The 16,895-nt window shown below is 41.7% G+C and overlaps 1 protein-coding gene across 2 annotated transcripts in view; it reads right to left on the bottom strand.

The window, feature by feature from the left end:
* igsf9bb (immunoglobulin superfamily, member 9Bb) overlaps nucleotides 1-16,895 on the bottom strand; it is a 167,807-nt gene that overhangs the window by 68,041 nt on the left and 82,871 nt on the right. For both annotated transcript variants that reach the window (XM_071327189.1, XM_071327199.1), the window contains exons 4-5: nucleotides 15,999-16,150; nucleotides 5,199-5,316 (exon numbers count right to left, since the gene is read on the bottom strand). In XM_071327189.1, the coding sequence (XP_071183290.1) occupies nucleotides 5,199-5,316; nucleotides 15,999-16,150 (270 nt within the window). The remainder of the gene's footprint in view (nucleotides 1-5,198; nucleotides 5,317-15,998; nucleotides 16,151-16,895) is intronic.

Below are 16,895 nucleotides of genomic sequence, written 5' to 3'. Positions count from 1 at the left end.
CGGCTGGCTGGCAGTTGCAACCTAGGTCCCCATGGATACCAGCATAGTAGGGGTGCTGAGGGTTCTGCAGTACCTCCTGAAAATCTTAATTTAAAAAATATATATAATAAAAATATTTATTTTTGGAAATAATTTGTTTTTCCTAAAAGTAGTGCACTGGGCCTTTACTAGTCCTGTATTAGGGGACAGATATAGCCGTCTGTAGAGCGGGTGCGGCCCCTCCAATTAGCTACATCATCCATTCGGATAGTCTCCATGCATTTCATCCATGAAATATGAAAAAAAAACATTACAAAAACATGTAAATAGACAAAACAGATGAGACGGAAGCGACACCACCCATCACGATTACAGTGCCAGTCCAGAAGAAAAACATTTTAAAAAATGCACAACGACGCAAAGTAAAAAAGTACAAGTCTGGGTCTGTGTGGATTACATAAGTGCAGATAATTGTATGCCTCAGTCTTCATTTCCTATTCTTTTCATGTCCCTCCAGTTCTTCTCCACAGCCTAATGTGCTTAACTGTTGCCTGCCATCCCCTGCAATGAGAGGAGGAGACTGCCGCTCCACTGTTAGCCCAACAGGAACATTCTGGGAACGCGTTTGTCTGTGAATCAGGCATGATAATGTGTCATAGAAACGTTCCGGGAACTTTGATGTCTGGGATAATAATAGGATAATGTTTCATGGACATGCCTAAGTATAGGGAGAGAGATGTGCTCTATGTCATTATGAGGAATACATGGGGTATGTACCTACAGGTAAGGACGCATGTATGTTAACATGTGTAAGCGGTTGGGAAGTGGTTTAAGTGAGCTTTGGTGCAATAGTGGCGAGAAGGAAAGATGGGCCATCTTTCCCTTTTTCAGTCTATGACATTTTATCAGTCATATCAGCTCATTTAATCTGTCTGCACCAATGGTGGGAAATCCTCGTAAACACGTCATAACGTGCGCACACAAACACACTCACACATGTTAATCATTTAGCAGATGTGCACACACAATTTTGAGCTGATCGCATAACAGAAGCCACACAAACACACCCACCCACCCACAGAGTCCATCCCCCTCCTTTAGCCAGCTTGGTGATATTGACTGGCAGTATGGTAGTTCTGATCCAGAGCCCAGGGCCTGAGCCTCTAACAGTAGGAGAGTTCTTATCTGGAAACCCAGTGTGTGTGTGGTGTGTGTGTGTCCGTGTGTCCGTGTGAGCGCGTGTGTAGCATTGGCACAGCTTGAAACATTGCCCGCTGCAGATTTACTTAGTTGATCTAGTGACGATCGGATTCAGTGGCTTACCAACAGGGACACTGAATTACCATAATCCTTACCCCCAGCGTCATCTGCCAATCAAAAGCCACAACTTTTTAAACACGCACCAACAGAGAAACCGACAAAGGTCCAAATGGAAACAATGGTTGTCAAAGCTAAGAACATTAACAACTTCATAGTTAAGAACACTATAACAATATAGAACAAAATGAAACGTATTCTACAAGAACCAATATCACTCCCTAAAAACCATAGGGAACAATCTTTGGATAGATTTTCAGAATTCACCGATAAATTGATCACATGGAAAACTAAAAGCATGGAAACCGTAAATGACGTGGTAACAGGAAATAAATGTATTTCCATGACCAGTGGGATAAGTATCCAATTGTCATACTTGAGTAAAAGTAAAGATAACTTAATAGAAAATGACTCAAGTGAAAGTCACCCAGTAAAATACTACTTGAGTAAAAGTCTAAAAGTAGTTGGTTTTAAATATACTTAAGTATCAAAAGTAAATGTAATTGCAAGTCAAAGTATAAGTATTTTTTTATTTACAGATAGCCAGGGACACACTCCAACACTCAGACATCCTTCACAAATGAAGCATTTGTGTTTACTGAGTCCGCCAGATCAGAGGCAGTAGGTTTGACCAGGGATGTTCTCCTGATAAGTGTGTGATTTTCCATTCTCCTGTCATGCTAAGCATTCAAAATGTAACAAGTACTTTTGGGTGTTGTGAAAAAAGTTGTCAAAAATATGAATAGTACCGTAAAGTACAGATACCCCCAAAAACGACTTAAGTAGTACTTTAAAGTATTTTTACTTAAGTACTTTACACCACTGTCCATTACATAATTAAAAAGCAATTTTAGAATGACCAATGTAGATATTTTCAAATACATGCAACTTAATTAAAAGAAACATATCACTAAATTTAGATTTGAAATATTTTGGACATCAGAACAACCTTGAGGGAATCTTATGTGAGTCAGAAAAGGATGTTCATATGATAGGTAAGATATACAAAACCTGCAAGAAAGCCTATCCAACTGACAATCTCTTTGAAAAAGATATCAACTACTGGAACCAAGACTAAAAATAACTGATGTTGGCACAAGATGGAGGGAATGTTGGAACATCACTAACAAAATGACAGTTAATGAAAATGTACACTTAATCCAGCATAAACTAATGTATAGAATTTATTACACAACAGACAAAATTCACAAATTCTACAGCACAACGGCAAGTCATGTCTTAAGTGTAAAACTATAAATTACTCAATAATACATGCCTTGTGGGAATGCTATGAAGTCCAAAAGTTATGGATGGAGTTAAAGTTGTCTGTCAGAATGTAATGTAAACTACAATGTAAACTTATTTTTAATCCGTCTGTCTGCCTATTTCAAGACATGGCATATGAGGGTGCAGTGAGATACCCAATGGACTAGATGGTACTTTTATCGTCAATCATCTTGAAAAAATGTATACTTAAAAACTGGAAATCAAACCAATCCTCGCTCTCTCTCAAACAACTCCTAGTCCATACTCTAGCTAGCATCGACTCCCGTGGTGTTTCCTGATAGATCTGAAGGGATTGGATAAGTGCAAGGCAATATGGTGATGGCTCAATCTATCATGAACAGAAAAATTAGGAAAGTCTGCACTCAGTATTTGCCGTGACAGAAAGGAAAATGTACTCCATCATTAGTGATGACTCCATCTAGCCTTCTAATGCGTCTAGGTGAGCTTCCACCCTGTTGCTCCAACCTACTCGGCTCCATTAGATCTACCAACACCAAAGGGGCTAGACTAGACAGAATGGATAAAGGGCAGTTTTTGGACCTGGCATGTCTGTCTATTATTGCCTGAATATTTTTCTATAGTCATAGACCTGATAGACACACACACACACACACTCGCGCATACACACACACACATACTGTCACGCCATGACCTTAGAGATCCTTATTATTCTCTGTTTGGTTAGGTCAGGGTGTGACTCGGGTGGGAAAGTCTATGTTTTCTATTTCTTTGTTTTTGGCCGAGTGTGGTGCCCAATCAGAGGCAACTGTCTATCGTTGTCTCTGATTGGGGATCATATATAAGTTGTCATTTTCCTTTTGGGTTTTGTGGGATCTTGTTTTCTGTTTAGTGTCTGTGCCTGACAGAACTGTTCGCTTTCGCTTTTGTTATTTTGTTTGTGTTTTTTGAATAAAAGGAATCATGAACACTTTCCACGCTGCGCTTTGGTCAACTCTTCCTTCTACAAACGAGAGCCGTTACACATACAGTTGAAGTCGGAAGTTTACATACACCTTAGCCGAATACATTTAAACTTTTTCACAATTCCTGACATTTAATCAGAGTAAAAATAACCCTTAGGTCAGTTAGGATCACTATTTTATTTTAGGGAAGTTCCTTTAAAAATGTTTAACTTGGGTGAAACGTTTTGGGTAGCCTTCCACAAGCTTCCCACAATAAGTTGGGTGAATTTTGGCCCATTCCTCCTGACAGAGCTGGTGTAACTGAGTCAGGTTTGTAGGCCTCCTTGCTCACACACACTTTATCAGTTCTGCCCACAAATTTTCTATGCAATTGAGGTCAGGGCTTTGTGATGGCCACTCCAATACCTTGACTTTGTTATCCTTTAGCCATTTTGCCACAACTTTGGAAGTATGCTTGGGGTCATTGTCCGTTTGGAAGACCCATTTGCGAACAAGTTTTAACTTCCTGACTGATGTCTTGAGATGTTGCTTTAATAAATCCACATAATTTTCCTCTGTCATGATGCCATCTATTTTGTGAAGTGCACCAGTCCCTCCTGCAGCAAAGCACCCCCACAACATGATGCTGCCACCCCCGTGCTTCAAGGTTGGGATGGTGTTCTTCGGCTTGCAAGCCTCCCCCTTTTTCCTCCAAACATAACGATGGTCATTATGGCCAAACAGTTCTATTTTTGTTTCAACAGACCAGAGGACATTTCTCCAAAAAGTATGATCTTTGTCCCCATGTGCAGTTGCAAACCATAGTCTATCTTTTTTTATGACGGTTTTGGAGCAGTGGCTTCTTCCTTGCTGAGCGGCCTTCCAGGTTATGTTGATATAGCACTCGTTTTACTGTGGATACAGATAATATTGTACCTGTTTCCTCCAGCATCTTCACAAGGTCCTTTGCTGTTGTTCTGGGATTGATTTGCACTTTTTACACCAAAGTACGTTCGTCTCTAGGAGACAGAACATGTCTCTTCCTGAGCGGTATGACGGCTCATGGTGTTTATACTTGCGTACTATTGTTTGTACAGATGGACGTGGTACCTTCAGGCGTTTGGAAATTGCTCCCAAGGATGAACCAGACTTGTGGAGGTCTACAATTTCTTTTGATTTTCCCATGATGTCAAGCAAAGAGGCACTGAGTTTGAAGGTAGGCCTTGAAATACATCCACATGTGCACCTCCAATTGACTCTTATGACGTCAATTAGCCTATCAGAAGCATCTAAAGCCATGACATAATTTTCTGTAATTTTCCAAGCTATTTAAAGGCACAGTCAACTTAGTGTATGTAAACTTCTGCCCCACTGGAATTGTGATACAGTGAATTAGAAGTGAAATAATCTGTCTGTAAACAATTGTTGAAAAAATGACTTGTGTCATGCACAAAGTAGATGTCCTAACCGACTTGCCAAAACTATAGTTTGTTAACAAGAAATTTGTGGAGTGTTTGAAAAACGAGTATTAATGACTCCAACCTAAGTGTATATAAACTTCCGACTTCAACTGTATGTACACCTGCCTACTAAAACATTCACCCTGCAGAAAATGAACACAAAGACACACAACTCTACTGCTGCACACATGTACACATATACACATGCACTCACTCACTCACTCACACAGATGTTGAGTTGTGACAGGGCTACCTTGGACAAGCAAGCGTGTGGTGTGAACCACCTCCCCCTGGATGCTGTAGGCTCGGCAGGTGTACGCCCCCCTGTCCTTGCGGCTGACCGACAGCACCGTCAGACTCCCATCAGACACCTGGGGAGGGAGAGGACACCATAGAAAAAGTGAGGGGGGAGTTCCGTTAAAACAATAAGAAAAATTCATAAAGTTCCATGTGAATTTACAATGCAGATGGTCTACATCTGAGAAAAACAATTGTTTAATTTATGCTACTGCTGCTTTTGCTTGTCACAGGAGTGGAGCGTGTAGCTTGTTGTTGACCAGGGATGTACTCCTGATAAGTGCTAAATTGGACCATTTTCCTGTCCTGCTAAGCATTCGAAAAGTATTTTTGTAACTAGTACTTTTGTCTGTCAGGTAAAATGTATGGAGTAAAAAGTACATTATTTTGTAATGTAGTGACATAAAAGTAAAAAGTTATCCAAAATATGAATAGTAAAGTACAGATACCCCCCAAAAAATCTTTAGTACTTTACTCCAGTGCTTGTGACTCATCAGACCCACAGCCACTCCCCTGCTCCCTGCTTTACTTGGACTGAAATATGTTCCGGAACTCATTTTGGGTGCTGATACTGTTTATATTTAGGTGCAGGAACTCCACAATACTTTTGAGCTAATATTCTATAAGAGGAACAGGAGCTCAAGCAGTAGAACATTTTAGGTGTCGGTACTCAGGTCCGGTAAGCTCCTGCCCAAGTCAAGCACTGCTTCTTATCTGTTGCGCAAATAGCCTACAGCTGTGTGTCTCGAGCTCACTGGCGCAAACTGCCCGGAATATTTTATTTAAATGTCGCAAATTCGCTAGCGCGAGCCTAAGTTAATAGTTGATACAATATTTCAAGTTCGTTGCAGACAGGCCAAATTTTGATTAACCACATTACAATGATTTTGAGATACGAATAAGTATTAAATGAAACTGTTTCACGAAAATGTACATATGAAAACCATAACTGTCACGCAGATCGGTAGAAATGGTAAAATAAATTGACAATCCACATGAAAAAGGTTGCCGAACCATCATGTAGCCTATTACCGGCATCTTCAGGAGCGTAATGGCAGAATATGCGAAAGTCAGCAGGAGCGGGAGGAGAATAGTTGGGTCAGGATAGGATTATTTTTCTTCTGGTGATCTAGATCTCTGGTGCCCTCTTGAGTCATCTGTCTTATTTCATTAAACTGGACGCTTACTGCATATATAGTTGATTTTATTAAAACACATACGGTTGTGTCTATATATGGAAATATAGACGTGAATTTTTTTCACGTCTATCACGACCAATCACTTGGTCGATAGGACAGATTACTTTCGTAATTTTTTTTTTGTCGGGGACAGCCCTACAACAGCACCTAAATGGGGGCTGGAATTCAGCAGAGCCAGAGGGCCGACCGTGCCCCCTGCCCCTTTTTGATCCACACAGACGCACACAGGGGCAAGCACACGTGCACACAACATGTACACAAGCAGAAGTGTAGAGCTGCATCCTCTGCATACATCACATACTGAAAGCTACCAATTGATGTATTGAGCCAATGAAAGCTCTGTTTGACGTGCTGCATTTGAAATGTTCTATCTTGACAGCTGAGGCTTGTCACTTCGGCATATTATGATGTGCTTTGTCTTCAAGGCAACACCACAGTATGGAGACATCGACAGATGTCTTACAGGGACTATGGAAATATCCATATCTATTAATATTATAAACACACTGGTCTCTTTTCATGCTCAAAGGATATGAATAATACGAGTTTAAAGTGATGATATGAAGTGAATATACGACTTCATCATGCGCAGTGAAGAAGTCTGACTCTATGTGTTATCCATTTGGATGATGAACAGCACACACTGCAGGAGTAAATAGCGTGTGAAGGAAAACATTATGGCAATTAGCTCCAACTTTAAAGTTGCAATATGTACGTTTTTTGGGCGACCTGACCAAATTCACATAGAAATGTGTGTTATCGATTTATCATTCTCATTGAAAGCAAGTCTAAGAAGAGGTAGATCTGTTCTATTTGCGCTATTCCTATGCTTCCTGTTTTTAAGTTTAGTTTTTGTGTCTTCTACTTTCGTTTTTGTACACCAGCTTGAAACAGCTGAAAAAACAATATTTTTGGTTATGGAAAAGATATTTCACAACAGTTAAGATGGCACAATAATTATCTACACTATACTTGCTTGTTTTGTCACATACAATGCTTTTGGAAAGTATTTAGACCCCTTGACTTTTTAATTATTTTGTTATGTTACCGCTTTATTCTAAAATGGATGAAATCGTTTTTTCCCCCTCATCAATCTACACACAATACCCCATAATGACAAAGCAAAAACACGTTTTTTGAAATGTTTGCGAATGGGCTCCCGAGTGGCGCAGTGGTCTGCTGTGCCACTAGAGATCCTGGTTCGATCCTGGTTCGAGTCCAGGGTTTGGCCGGCAAGGATGTTCTAGACCCAACGCGCTCTAGCGACTCCTGTGGTGGGCCGGGCACAATGCTTGCTGACACAATCGCCAGGAGTATGGTGTTTCCGCCAATACATTGGTGCGGTTGGCTTCCAGGTTAAGTGGGCATTGTGTCAAGAACCAGTGCGGCCTGGTAGGGTTGTGTTTCGGAGGACGCACGGCTCTATACCTTCGCCTCTCCCGAGTCCGTACGGGAGCTGCAGTGATGGGACAAGACTGTAACTACCAATAGAATACCACGAAATTGGGGATAAAATAAAATACAATGTTTGCTAATTTATTAAAAATAAAAAAACAGAAATATCACATTTACATAGGTATTCTGACCCTTTACTCAGTACTTCGTTGAAGCATCTTTGGCAGTGATTACAGCATCGACTCTTCTTGGGTATGACGCTACAAGCTCGGGTACAACTGTATTTGGGAAGTTTCTCCCATTCCTCTCTGCAGATCCTCTCAAGCTCTGTCAGGTTGGATGGAGAGCATTGCTGCACAGCTATTTTCAGGTCTCTCCAGAGATGTTAGATCGGGTTCAAGTCCGGGCTCTGGCTGGGCCACTCAAGGACATTCAGAGACTTGTCCCAAAGCCACTCCTCTGTTGTCTTGGCTGTGTGCTTAGGGTCGTTGTCCTGTTGGAAGGTGAACCTTTGCCCCAGTCTGAGGTCCTGAGCACTCCGGAACAGGTTTTTATCAAGGATCTCTCAATACTTTGCTCCGTTCATCTTTCCCTCGATCCTGACTAGTCTCCCAGTCCTTGCCGCTGAAAAACATTACCACAGGATGATGCTGCCACCACCATGCTTCACCGTAGAGATGGTGCCAGGTTTCCTCCAAACGTGACGCTTGGCATTCAGGCCAAAGAGTTCAATCTTGGTTTCATCAGACCAGAGAATCTTGTTTGTTGAGTCCTTTAGGTGCCTTTTGGCAAAGTCCAGGCAGGCTGTCATGTGCCTTTTACTGAGGAGTGGCTTCCGGTCTGGCCACTCTACCATAAAGGCCTGATGGTGGAGTGCTGCAGAGATAGTTGCCCTTCTGGAAGGTGCTCCCATCTCCACAGAGGAACTTTAGAGGTCTATCAGAGTGACCATCGGGTTCCCTTCTCCCCCAATTGCTCAGTTAGGCCGGGTGGCCAGCTCTAGGAAGAGTCTTGGTGGTTCCAAACTTCTTCCATTTAAGAATGATGGAGGCCACTTTGTTCTTGGGGACCTTCAATGCTGCAAACATGTTTTGGTACACTTCCCCAGATCTGTGCCTCAACACAATCCTGTCTCGGAGCTCTACGGACAAATCCATTGACCTCACGGCTTGGTTTTTGCTCTGACATTCCCTGTCAACTGTGGGACCTTATATAGACAGGTGTGTGCCTTTCCAAATCATGTTTAATCAATTGAATTGACCACAGGTGGACTCCAATCAAGTTGTAGAAACATCTCAAGGATGATCAATGGAAACAGGATGCAACTGAGCTCAATTTCGAGTCTCATAGCAAAGGGTATGAATACTTATGTAAATTAGGTATTTCTGTTTTTTATTTTAAATACAATTGCAAACATTTCTAAAAACCTGTTTTCACTGTGCCCTTCTGGGGTATTGTGTGTAGATAGCTGAGGATTTTATTTATTTAATACATTTTGGAATAAGGCTGTAACGTAACAAAATGTGGAAAAAGTCAAGGGGTCTGAATACTTTCCGAATGCACTGTAAACTGAAATAAAGCAAACTATTAGAATTTTAGCAACCAGGAAATGGCAGAGCAATTTCTGCAAAGTGCATCTAACTACAGAAGATGAGCTGGGAAAAAATGATGTTTCAACAGGACTTACTACAAGCAACCCATTCTAAGGTGTGCAGGGATTACACTGAGGGGTGTAAATCGAGATCTACCACTCAGATAAAAAAAAAAACATGAATTAAGAAACGTAAGCCGATGCAACATTAACCAATTAAAAACAGTTAAGCAGCAATGAGGCCCAATAGATTGAGAACTTGTTCTCAACTTGCCTACCTGGTTAAATAAAGGTGAAATAAATCAATAAAAACATTATCACTGCATATTGTCTATGCTTGAATTGCCCTGCATTTTGAAATATATATATATATATTTTTTGTTGACATTTATTGGTATATGATCACACTGGTAATGGGTCATTTGTTGTATTACTTTATTCTTTTAAACTGGACTGATGACCTGCATCTGATGGTCAGTCTGAGGGGAGGGACGGAGCAGCGGTGAGGCTAGCCTCTCACCCAACTCCCCGTCCCTCCGCCCTCCTTCTCTCCACTAAGAAAAGAGGACAGTTTTCCAGCTGATGGCGAAACTCAAGTCACACTGCATTATTTCTGCCTCATGCACCAATTCATGTTGTTACTCCTATGCAATATTCCCTCAAAAAATGTTGGGCACTGAGCAAATTTCAGGTCTGCTGAGCGCAAACTTGACTTCCAGCGCGCATTTACTGTGAACACAGAGTCTGTATCTGTTTTAAGTTGCTGTTTTAACTGTGGTTATTTGATCATAATGTAGGCTAACCAGAGTGGTCTACCATCAAACACAATGGAGAAAATGCATCCCATAACATTCTAACATGGAAATAGCTATTCTCTCATTCAGCCTACAGTAGCAGTCAATGTGTGGTGTTCAATGTAGGCCTACATTCCATGAGACTTTTGAAAAAAACACACAGAGCTTGACATTAACATGTTTATCCACTCAGACAAGGAGGTGACTGAAACACTTGTTGTGTTGTTTGATGCAAGAAACCACTTTACAAAATTAAATCACTTATTATTCCCATTCCATTATTACAGCAAATCAGACAAATTATGCTACCCTCTGCCTTTTGGCTACTTAGATTATTCAAGCCCGTCTCAAAATACAATACTTCCCCTTTAAGACAAAATAAAGCTCTTTACATGACTCGCTTTTCAAAGATGTCTAGAAATGTAAATGTTTTGTGCTCTTGTAGGAGGCAATCACTCCTCTATTGCTGACAACAAATTATTTATAACTGGACTAATAACTCACTAACTAGCAAAGGATATGAACAAAATGTACACACGTGGCTTTATGCAGCTCTTGCTTTAATCTCAAAACAAGCACATCTACTCACGACTGCTCATGCTGTAAACACAGTCCAGTTCAATGAAAACAGCACAGATCCATATATGGCAATGGTCTATTTGGTATATGCCTACTGCAGCTCTGCTTATGCCGCACTGGTCTGTGTAGAGTACGGGCTGATTCATGCATGTCAATGCAATAGAATCCTACTCCGATGCGTTCTACATACAACAAAATCTCTTGCATAGTTACTTTTCTTTCGGTATTTTGCATTGAAAGTGTCTAATATTGTGTTGATTCACAATATTCGCCACAGTAAAGGGAAATGTTGATATTGTTAACAGGGAAAACTCTTGAACAGTGGGTAACAACCTATTCTGAGTCAAGATCACTTTCTGAGTCAAAATGCAAGCCGCTCAGATAATTTTTTTTAACATGACTAAGAACGTAAGCCTATGCAACATTAGCCAATTAACAACTGTACTGTAGCAATGAGGTTTGTGCAGTAAGCTGTAGGTACAATACATTATCACCGCATATTGGCTTTGCTTGAATTGCCCTGCCAATGCATCGTTGTTCAGGCCATTATAAAAACATTTTTGAGGTAGGCTATGTGATCACACTAGTAATAGATCCGTTGTTGCATTAGTTGTGAGGCACAGCTGAGGTTGCATACATTTAAATAATTCGCTTTTTATTTTACTGGGCTAACCGTGCCTGCATCTGATGGTCAGTCTCAGCGAGGGAGAGAGCAGCAGAGTGACCAAAAAGGACACCGTCTTCCAGCTGATGGTGAAACTTGAGTCGCACCGCATTAATTAATGTCGTTACCCCTATGAACAGAGAAAGTGAAATATTCCTCGATATTAAAAAAAGACCCAAGCTGATAATTATAACAACAACACAAGCCTATCGATACACATTCCTACTCATTCATTACTGCTGCAGTGCTTGATGTAGCGCTGAGTGGAAATAGAAAGAATGAGCATTTTATGGCTTATGAAAGTGTTGATAGTGCTGTATGTCAACTTAAACAAGAACTTACACATAACAGTAGCTCTTTGCTGTATTTGTTGAGTCTCTCTCTAGTCTCACCTATAATGGTTCCGGAGGGGATGGCTGCTGTTTTACGGGCTCCTTACCAACTGTGCTATTTTATTAGTTTTGTAACTCATTTTGTGCATAATGTTGCTGCTACTGTCTCTTATGACCGAAAATAGCTTCTGGACATCAGAACAGCGATTACTCACTCAAGATTTCCGACTCGAAGGATATACTGCTTTATCGAGACACATCTCAAATCCCCATCATCCACGTGAAGAAAAGACGGAGAAAAAGGGGGAGGAGTGCGGGGTGCCTTGTAGGAATTTGCCGGCATGTAGGTAAACCACCACTACCCTCCGTATTACTGGCCAATGTGCAATCATTGGAAAACAAACTGGACGATCAAGACTATCCTACCAACAGAATATTGAAAACTGTAACATCTTATGTTTCACCGAGACGTGGCTGAACGACGACACGGATAATATAGAGCTGGCTGGGTTTTCTGTGCATCGGCAGGACAGAGCAACTACGTCTGGTAAGACGAGGGGCGGGGGTGTGTGTCTATTTGTCAATAACTGCTGGTGTGCGATGTCTAATATTAAAGAAGTCTCGAGGTATTGCTCGCCTGAGGTAGAATACCTCATGATAAGCTGTAGACCATACTATCTACAGAGAGAGTTCTCAGCTGTATTATTCGTAGCTGTCTATTTACCACCACAAACCGATGCTGGCATTAAGACTGCACTCAACGAGCTGTATAAGGCCATGAGCAAACAAGAAAATTCTCATCCATAAGCGGCGCTCATAGTGGTCAGATGATGCTGATGCTACGCTACAAGACTGTTTTGCTAGCACAGACTGGAATATGAGGATTCATCCAATGGCATTGAGGAGTATACCACCTCAGTCACCGGCTTCATCAATAAGTGCATTGATGACGTCGTCCCTACAGTGACTGTACGTACATATCCCAACCAGAAGCCATGGATGACAGGCAACATCAGCACCGAGATAAAGGCTAGAGCTGACACTTTCAAGGAAAGGGACACTAATCCGGATGCTTATAAAAAAAAATCCCTCTATGCCCTCAGACAAACCATCAAACAGGCAAAGGGTCAATACAGGACTACGATTGAATCCTACTACACTGATTCTGACGCTCGTCGGATGTGGCAGGGCTTGAAAACTATTACAGACTATAAAGGGAAACCGAGCCGCGAGCTGCCCAGTGACGCGAGAGTGGAAGGGAGGATGAAATGAAAAAAGGATGAAAGAGTGGAAAGGGAGGATGGCTACGTAGCCCTGAGGGGAGAAGGAGGACAAACAAGGTAGTAAGCTGTCTCTTCTCTTGCAACGGATCACGGTAGAGGAAAGTGGCAGCTGATTTGCACTGATATGGAAAAAAACAGGACGTGTGCAAGCAATAGATGTGCTACAGATGACAAACAATCTGTTTGCCTTCCATTTGGGACTTATATTAGCCTACTGATCAACAACATTTGCATAGAAGCATCACTCCAGCATGTCACGCCTGTATGGAAAAACATCATATAGGCACTGCTGTTAGTTTGAGAATATAAAATAACACATATTCAATGCAAATGGGTCCAACGTAACGTCATGATTTGTGATCATGGATCCTTACAAAACTAGAATTGGTAGTCATTTTCTGTGGTCGGGAAAAAAATACATTCAGTTGACTAAACAATTCCGCTGCCATGATAACATTTTAAATAACTCAATAGGCTAGTTCAGCTATCTGTCAAGAAATGGGCGGGTTGTGACTTGATCCTACTGCTAGGAATGGATAGAGTGAGCACCACCACACAGCACCCCCACCAACACACTCACACACCGCACCCCCACCAACACACTCACACACAGCACCCCCACCAACACACACACACAGCACCCCCACCAACACACTCACACACAGCACCCCCACCAACACACTCACACACAGCACCCCCACAGTCACACACAGCACCCCCACCAACACACTCATGCACAGAACCCCCACCAACACACTCACGCACAGCACCCCCGCCAACACACTCACGCACAGCACCCCCGCAAACACACTGACGCACAGCACCCCCACCAACACACTCACGCACAGAACCCCCACCAACACACTCACGCACAGCACCCCCACCATCACACAGCCTAACACAGACAGACACTTTTCAGCATCCCAACACAGCACCCTCACACACACAGCCTAACACAGACACACACTTCTCGATAATTCTTAACTGTAACACAGACCGATACTATTCTAACAACATAGATTACTTCTAAGGTAGGCCTACACGTGAGATGGGTTATATTGTAATGTTATTTTTTAGTTACTCTGGTGATGGGAATATAACCTGCAGCAAATAATTAGTCTAGGAGAGTGACCTGCCTGTTAGCCAGTTGCACAGAAAGATTGATGGGACACATGTTCAATTCACTGGTATTTAGCTATGTTTTTATTGATTGTAGGGCTGTAGCCACTGAATTCTGGTAGTTTTCACTTGAAAGAATAAAACCATCAATCACAAAATTTGCTGCTGGCGCAATACAGCCAATGCCGCGCAGCACTGCCTCTCACCCGGCTCAGCGAACGGAGTCAGGCACTCCCACACAGCTAGCAAGCTAGCACTCATGGAAATGGGGGTGGTGAAACGTGAATCCCTGACAACCCATACATCAAAACGTAGCTAAGAAGCCCTACTTTGTAACATGCTATGTTTTCTGGTGTCTCGGAAAACATCTGAATGACAGAAGCGAAGGAAAAACGTTTGACATTATATTTAAGACAGAAGACCTCCGATAACCGTGAAACACACTCATGATTACCCCATACTTTTTGGCAATACAATGTCACATTGATCTTACTCTGATAGGTTGAGGAATACCCATCGCAAAGAGCAAATATGAACACAGCTATTTTGCGGGTTTCACAAAAAGGGCTGTCCCATAGATTTGAACGTTCTTAGCACGGCACTTGCTTTACATTTGGGCTCATATCGTGTAAATATCATAACGTACAGTCTTTTTAGACATGGGTAACAACTGCCACAATAATGTTTTCAAATGATTTAATATGTATTCTCACAAAAACATTATTGATATTTAGTGAAAACAGATTTGTTTACTGCATTTTTTTTGTAGAATTCTCTTATAGTGTCCATTGTTTGTCGCGTAACCTAACACCCTACTCTTGGTGCTGGCATCAGCTGTAACTGAGCTAAATCGAACTCTTTGTTTCAAATCCTCTTTGCTATATTCCGGCTGAAACATGCATGGTTGAATGTCACCATCTAGCTAGTAGAACATCAAAAAATGCTCCATCGTTGAATTCGTGTTGAATCACTTGAAGCTACTGCGGTCTGATCAGTTCTTTCTGTTTTGCCAAGAGTATTTTGTGTTGTGTCCACCTCCCTTTCAAAAAAGCCCATCTTGGGGAAGGGACGGGGCCAGAGCAGGAAGCACCGCCGTTGTAGACTTTCAGAGACTGGAAAAAATGTGTCTCCTTGTATATTTAGCAATGAATCCGCAGATAGGAACATCGCTGAAAGACGCCCGTTGGCTCTATCAAACAAGGACAACCATATCTACAAAATGTATAGTGTGATCGGTATAACATAGACGGCTTCGCTAAATGCCTCAAAGCAGGACTACATTTATTTTCAGATCTCGTACCCCCCCCCCCCCCCAATACACCGTAAGTCGCAATAGGGTGTATCGTTCGGCACGCGAAGCCCAGTCCTGCCCTTTTCGTGGCCAATTATGTGTGAAACATCTCACTGACCTGGGAATCCCTCGGACATGATCAAAACAAACCCAGGGTCCCCCAGGGTGAAATTCCCCTTTAAAGTTGGAAATGGAATGGGATAGAACGTCTCCAGATAACGAGCAGACTATGCAATCCCATGAATAGAGCCATAGACTAGACAACAGATGGGGCAGGTCAAATGTTTACCAGTAATGTTTACCAGTAATCTATCTTCTAACATTATCCCCACATATAATGTGAACCGCTCCTGGACTTGCTCAACAGTTTGCATGATATAGCCAATGTTGTCCTTTCTAGCATGGCCATCCCCACTGTGCTTAGTATAACTACTTGGACTTCATTGGGCCATTATCGCGAATACCAAGTGGGTGGGGCAAACACAGGAAATGGTGATGCGGGGGTCTACCTTGTACTTGTCGCTGTCCTCCACAGGCTCGCCCTCCCGGATCCAGCTGACGGAAGGTTTGGGGTTGCCGGACGCCACACAGCTCAGGGTGATGCTTCCGCCTTCCTTGGCCTCAACATACTGCGGTGGCGTGTCTGTGAAATTGGGGGGAGCTGTGAAAAGGACGATGAAAAGAAATGGTGAGTAAAATGTATTTGTCAAATGTCAAAAGGGAACTCATTGATGCAATATCTCTAATGTTCCAATGTCTGTGCTTTTGTGTGATATTTGCATTTATATGTCTGTCTATCTAACATTGTGTGAAGCTGTTATGTGGACAAAGTTTGTCCTATTCTGTTTAATATCAATGAATCCTGGGATCCACTACTACACGTTCTAGCTAGAAAAAACGAGATGTGTCGCTGGGAAAGGTGCATAGTCAAGTGAATGTTTATGAACTTTGCTTGGACGATGTATCCATTACCACACACAAGTAATGTGTTTTCTGTTAATGTTACTCTGTATGTGCTGTAGTATATGTGAGAGAGCTCCAACAAAGAAGTTCAATGCATTTATTACCTTTAATATCTGCAAATAGCAAATAAACTACTTCAACTTGAAGCTTATACCAAAATATGGCCAAACCAGGGTATCACTTTATATTAACATTCAGTAATAATAAACCAATTGTAAGGTATTAAAAAACAGTTTGCTCACCATTTAATCATTACTCCCATTATTTGTAAAGGTTAGAAGATAGTTATTCAAACATTTTTATAAATTATATTAAACATCTTGTGTTGTGTGGTTATTATGTTACCACTGATATGTTTTTATCTAGGTCATTTTGAGAACTTAACACTTGAACCACCGGGCCTTTCAGCCTAGAAGTATCCACTAGAGATCGTTGTCGAACGG

The sequence above is a fragment of the Salvelinus alpinus genome, chromosome 1 (assembly GCF_045679555.1).
Source record: "Salvelinus alpinus chromosome 1, SLU_Salpinus.1, whole genome shotgun sequence".
NCBI lineage: Eukaryota > Metazoa > Chordata > Actinopteri > Salmoniformes > Salmonidae > Salvelinus > Salvelinus alpinus.
This window is presented reverse-complemented; position numbering and strand designations above follow the sequence as displayed.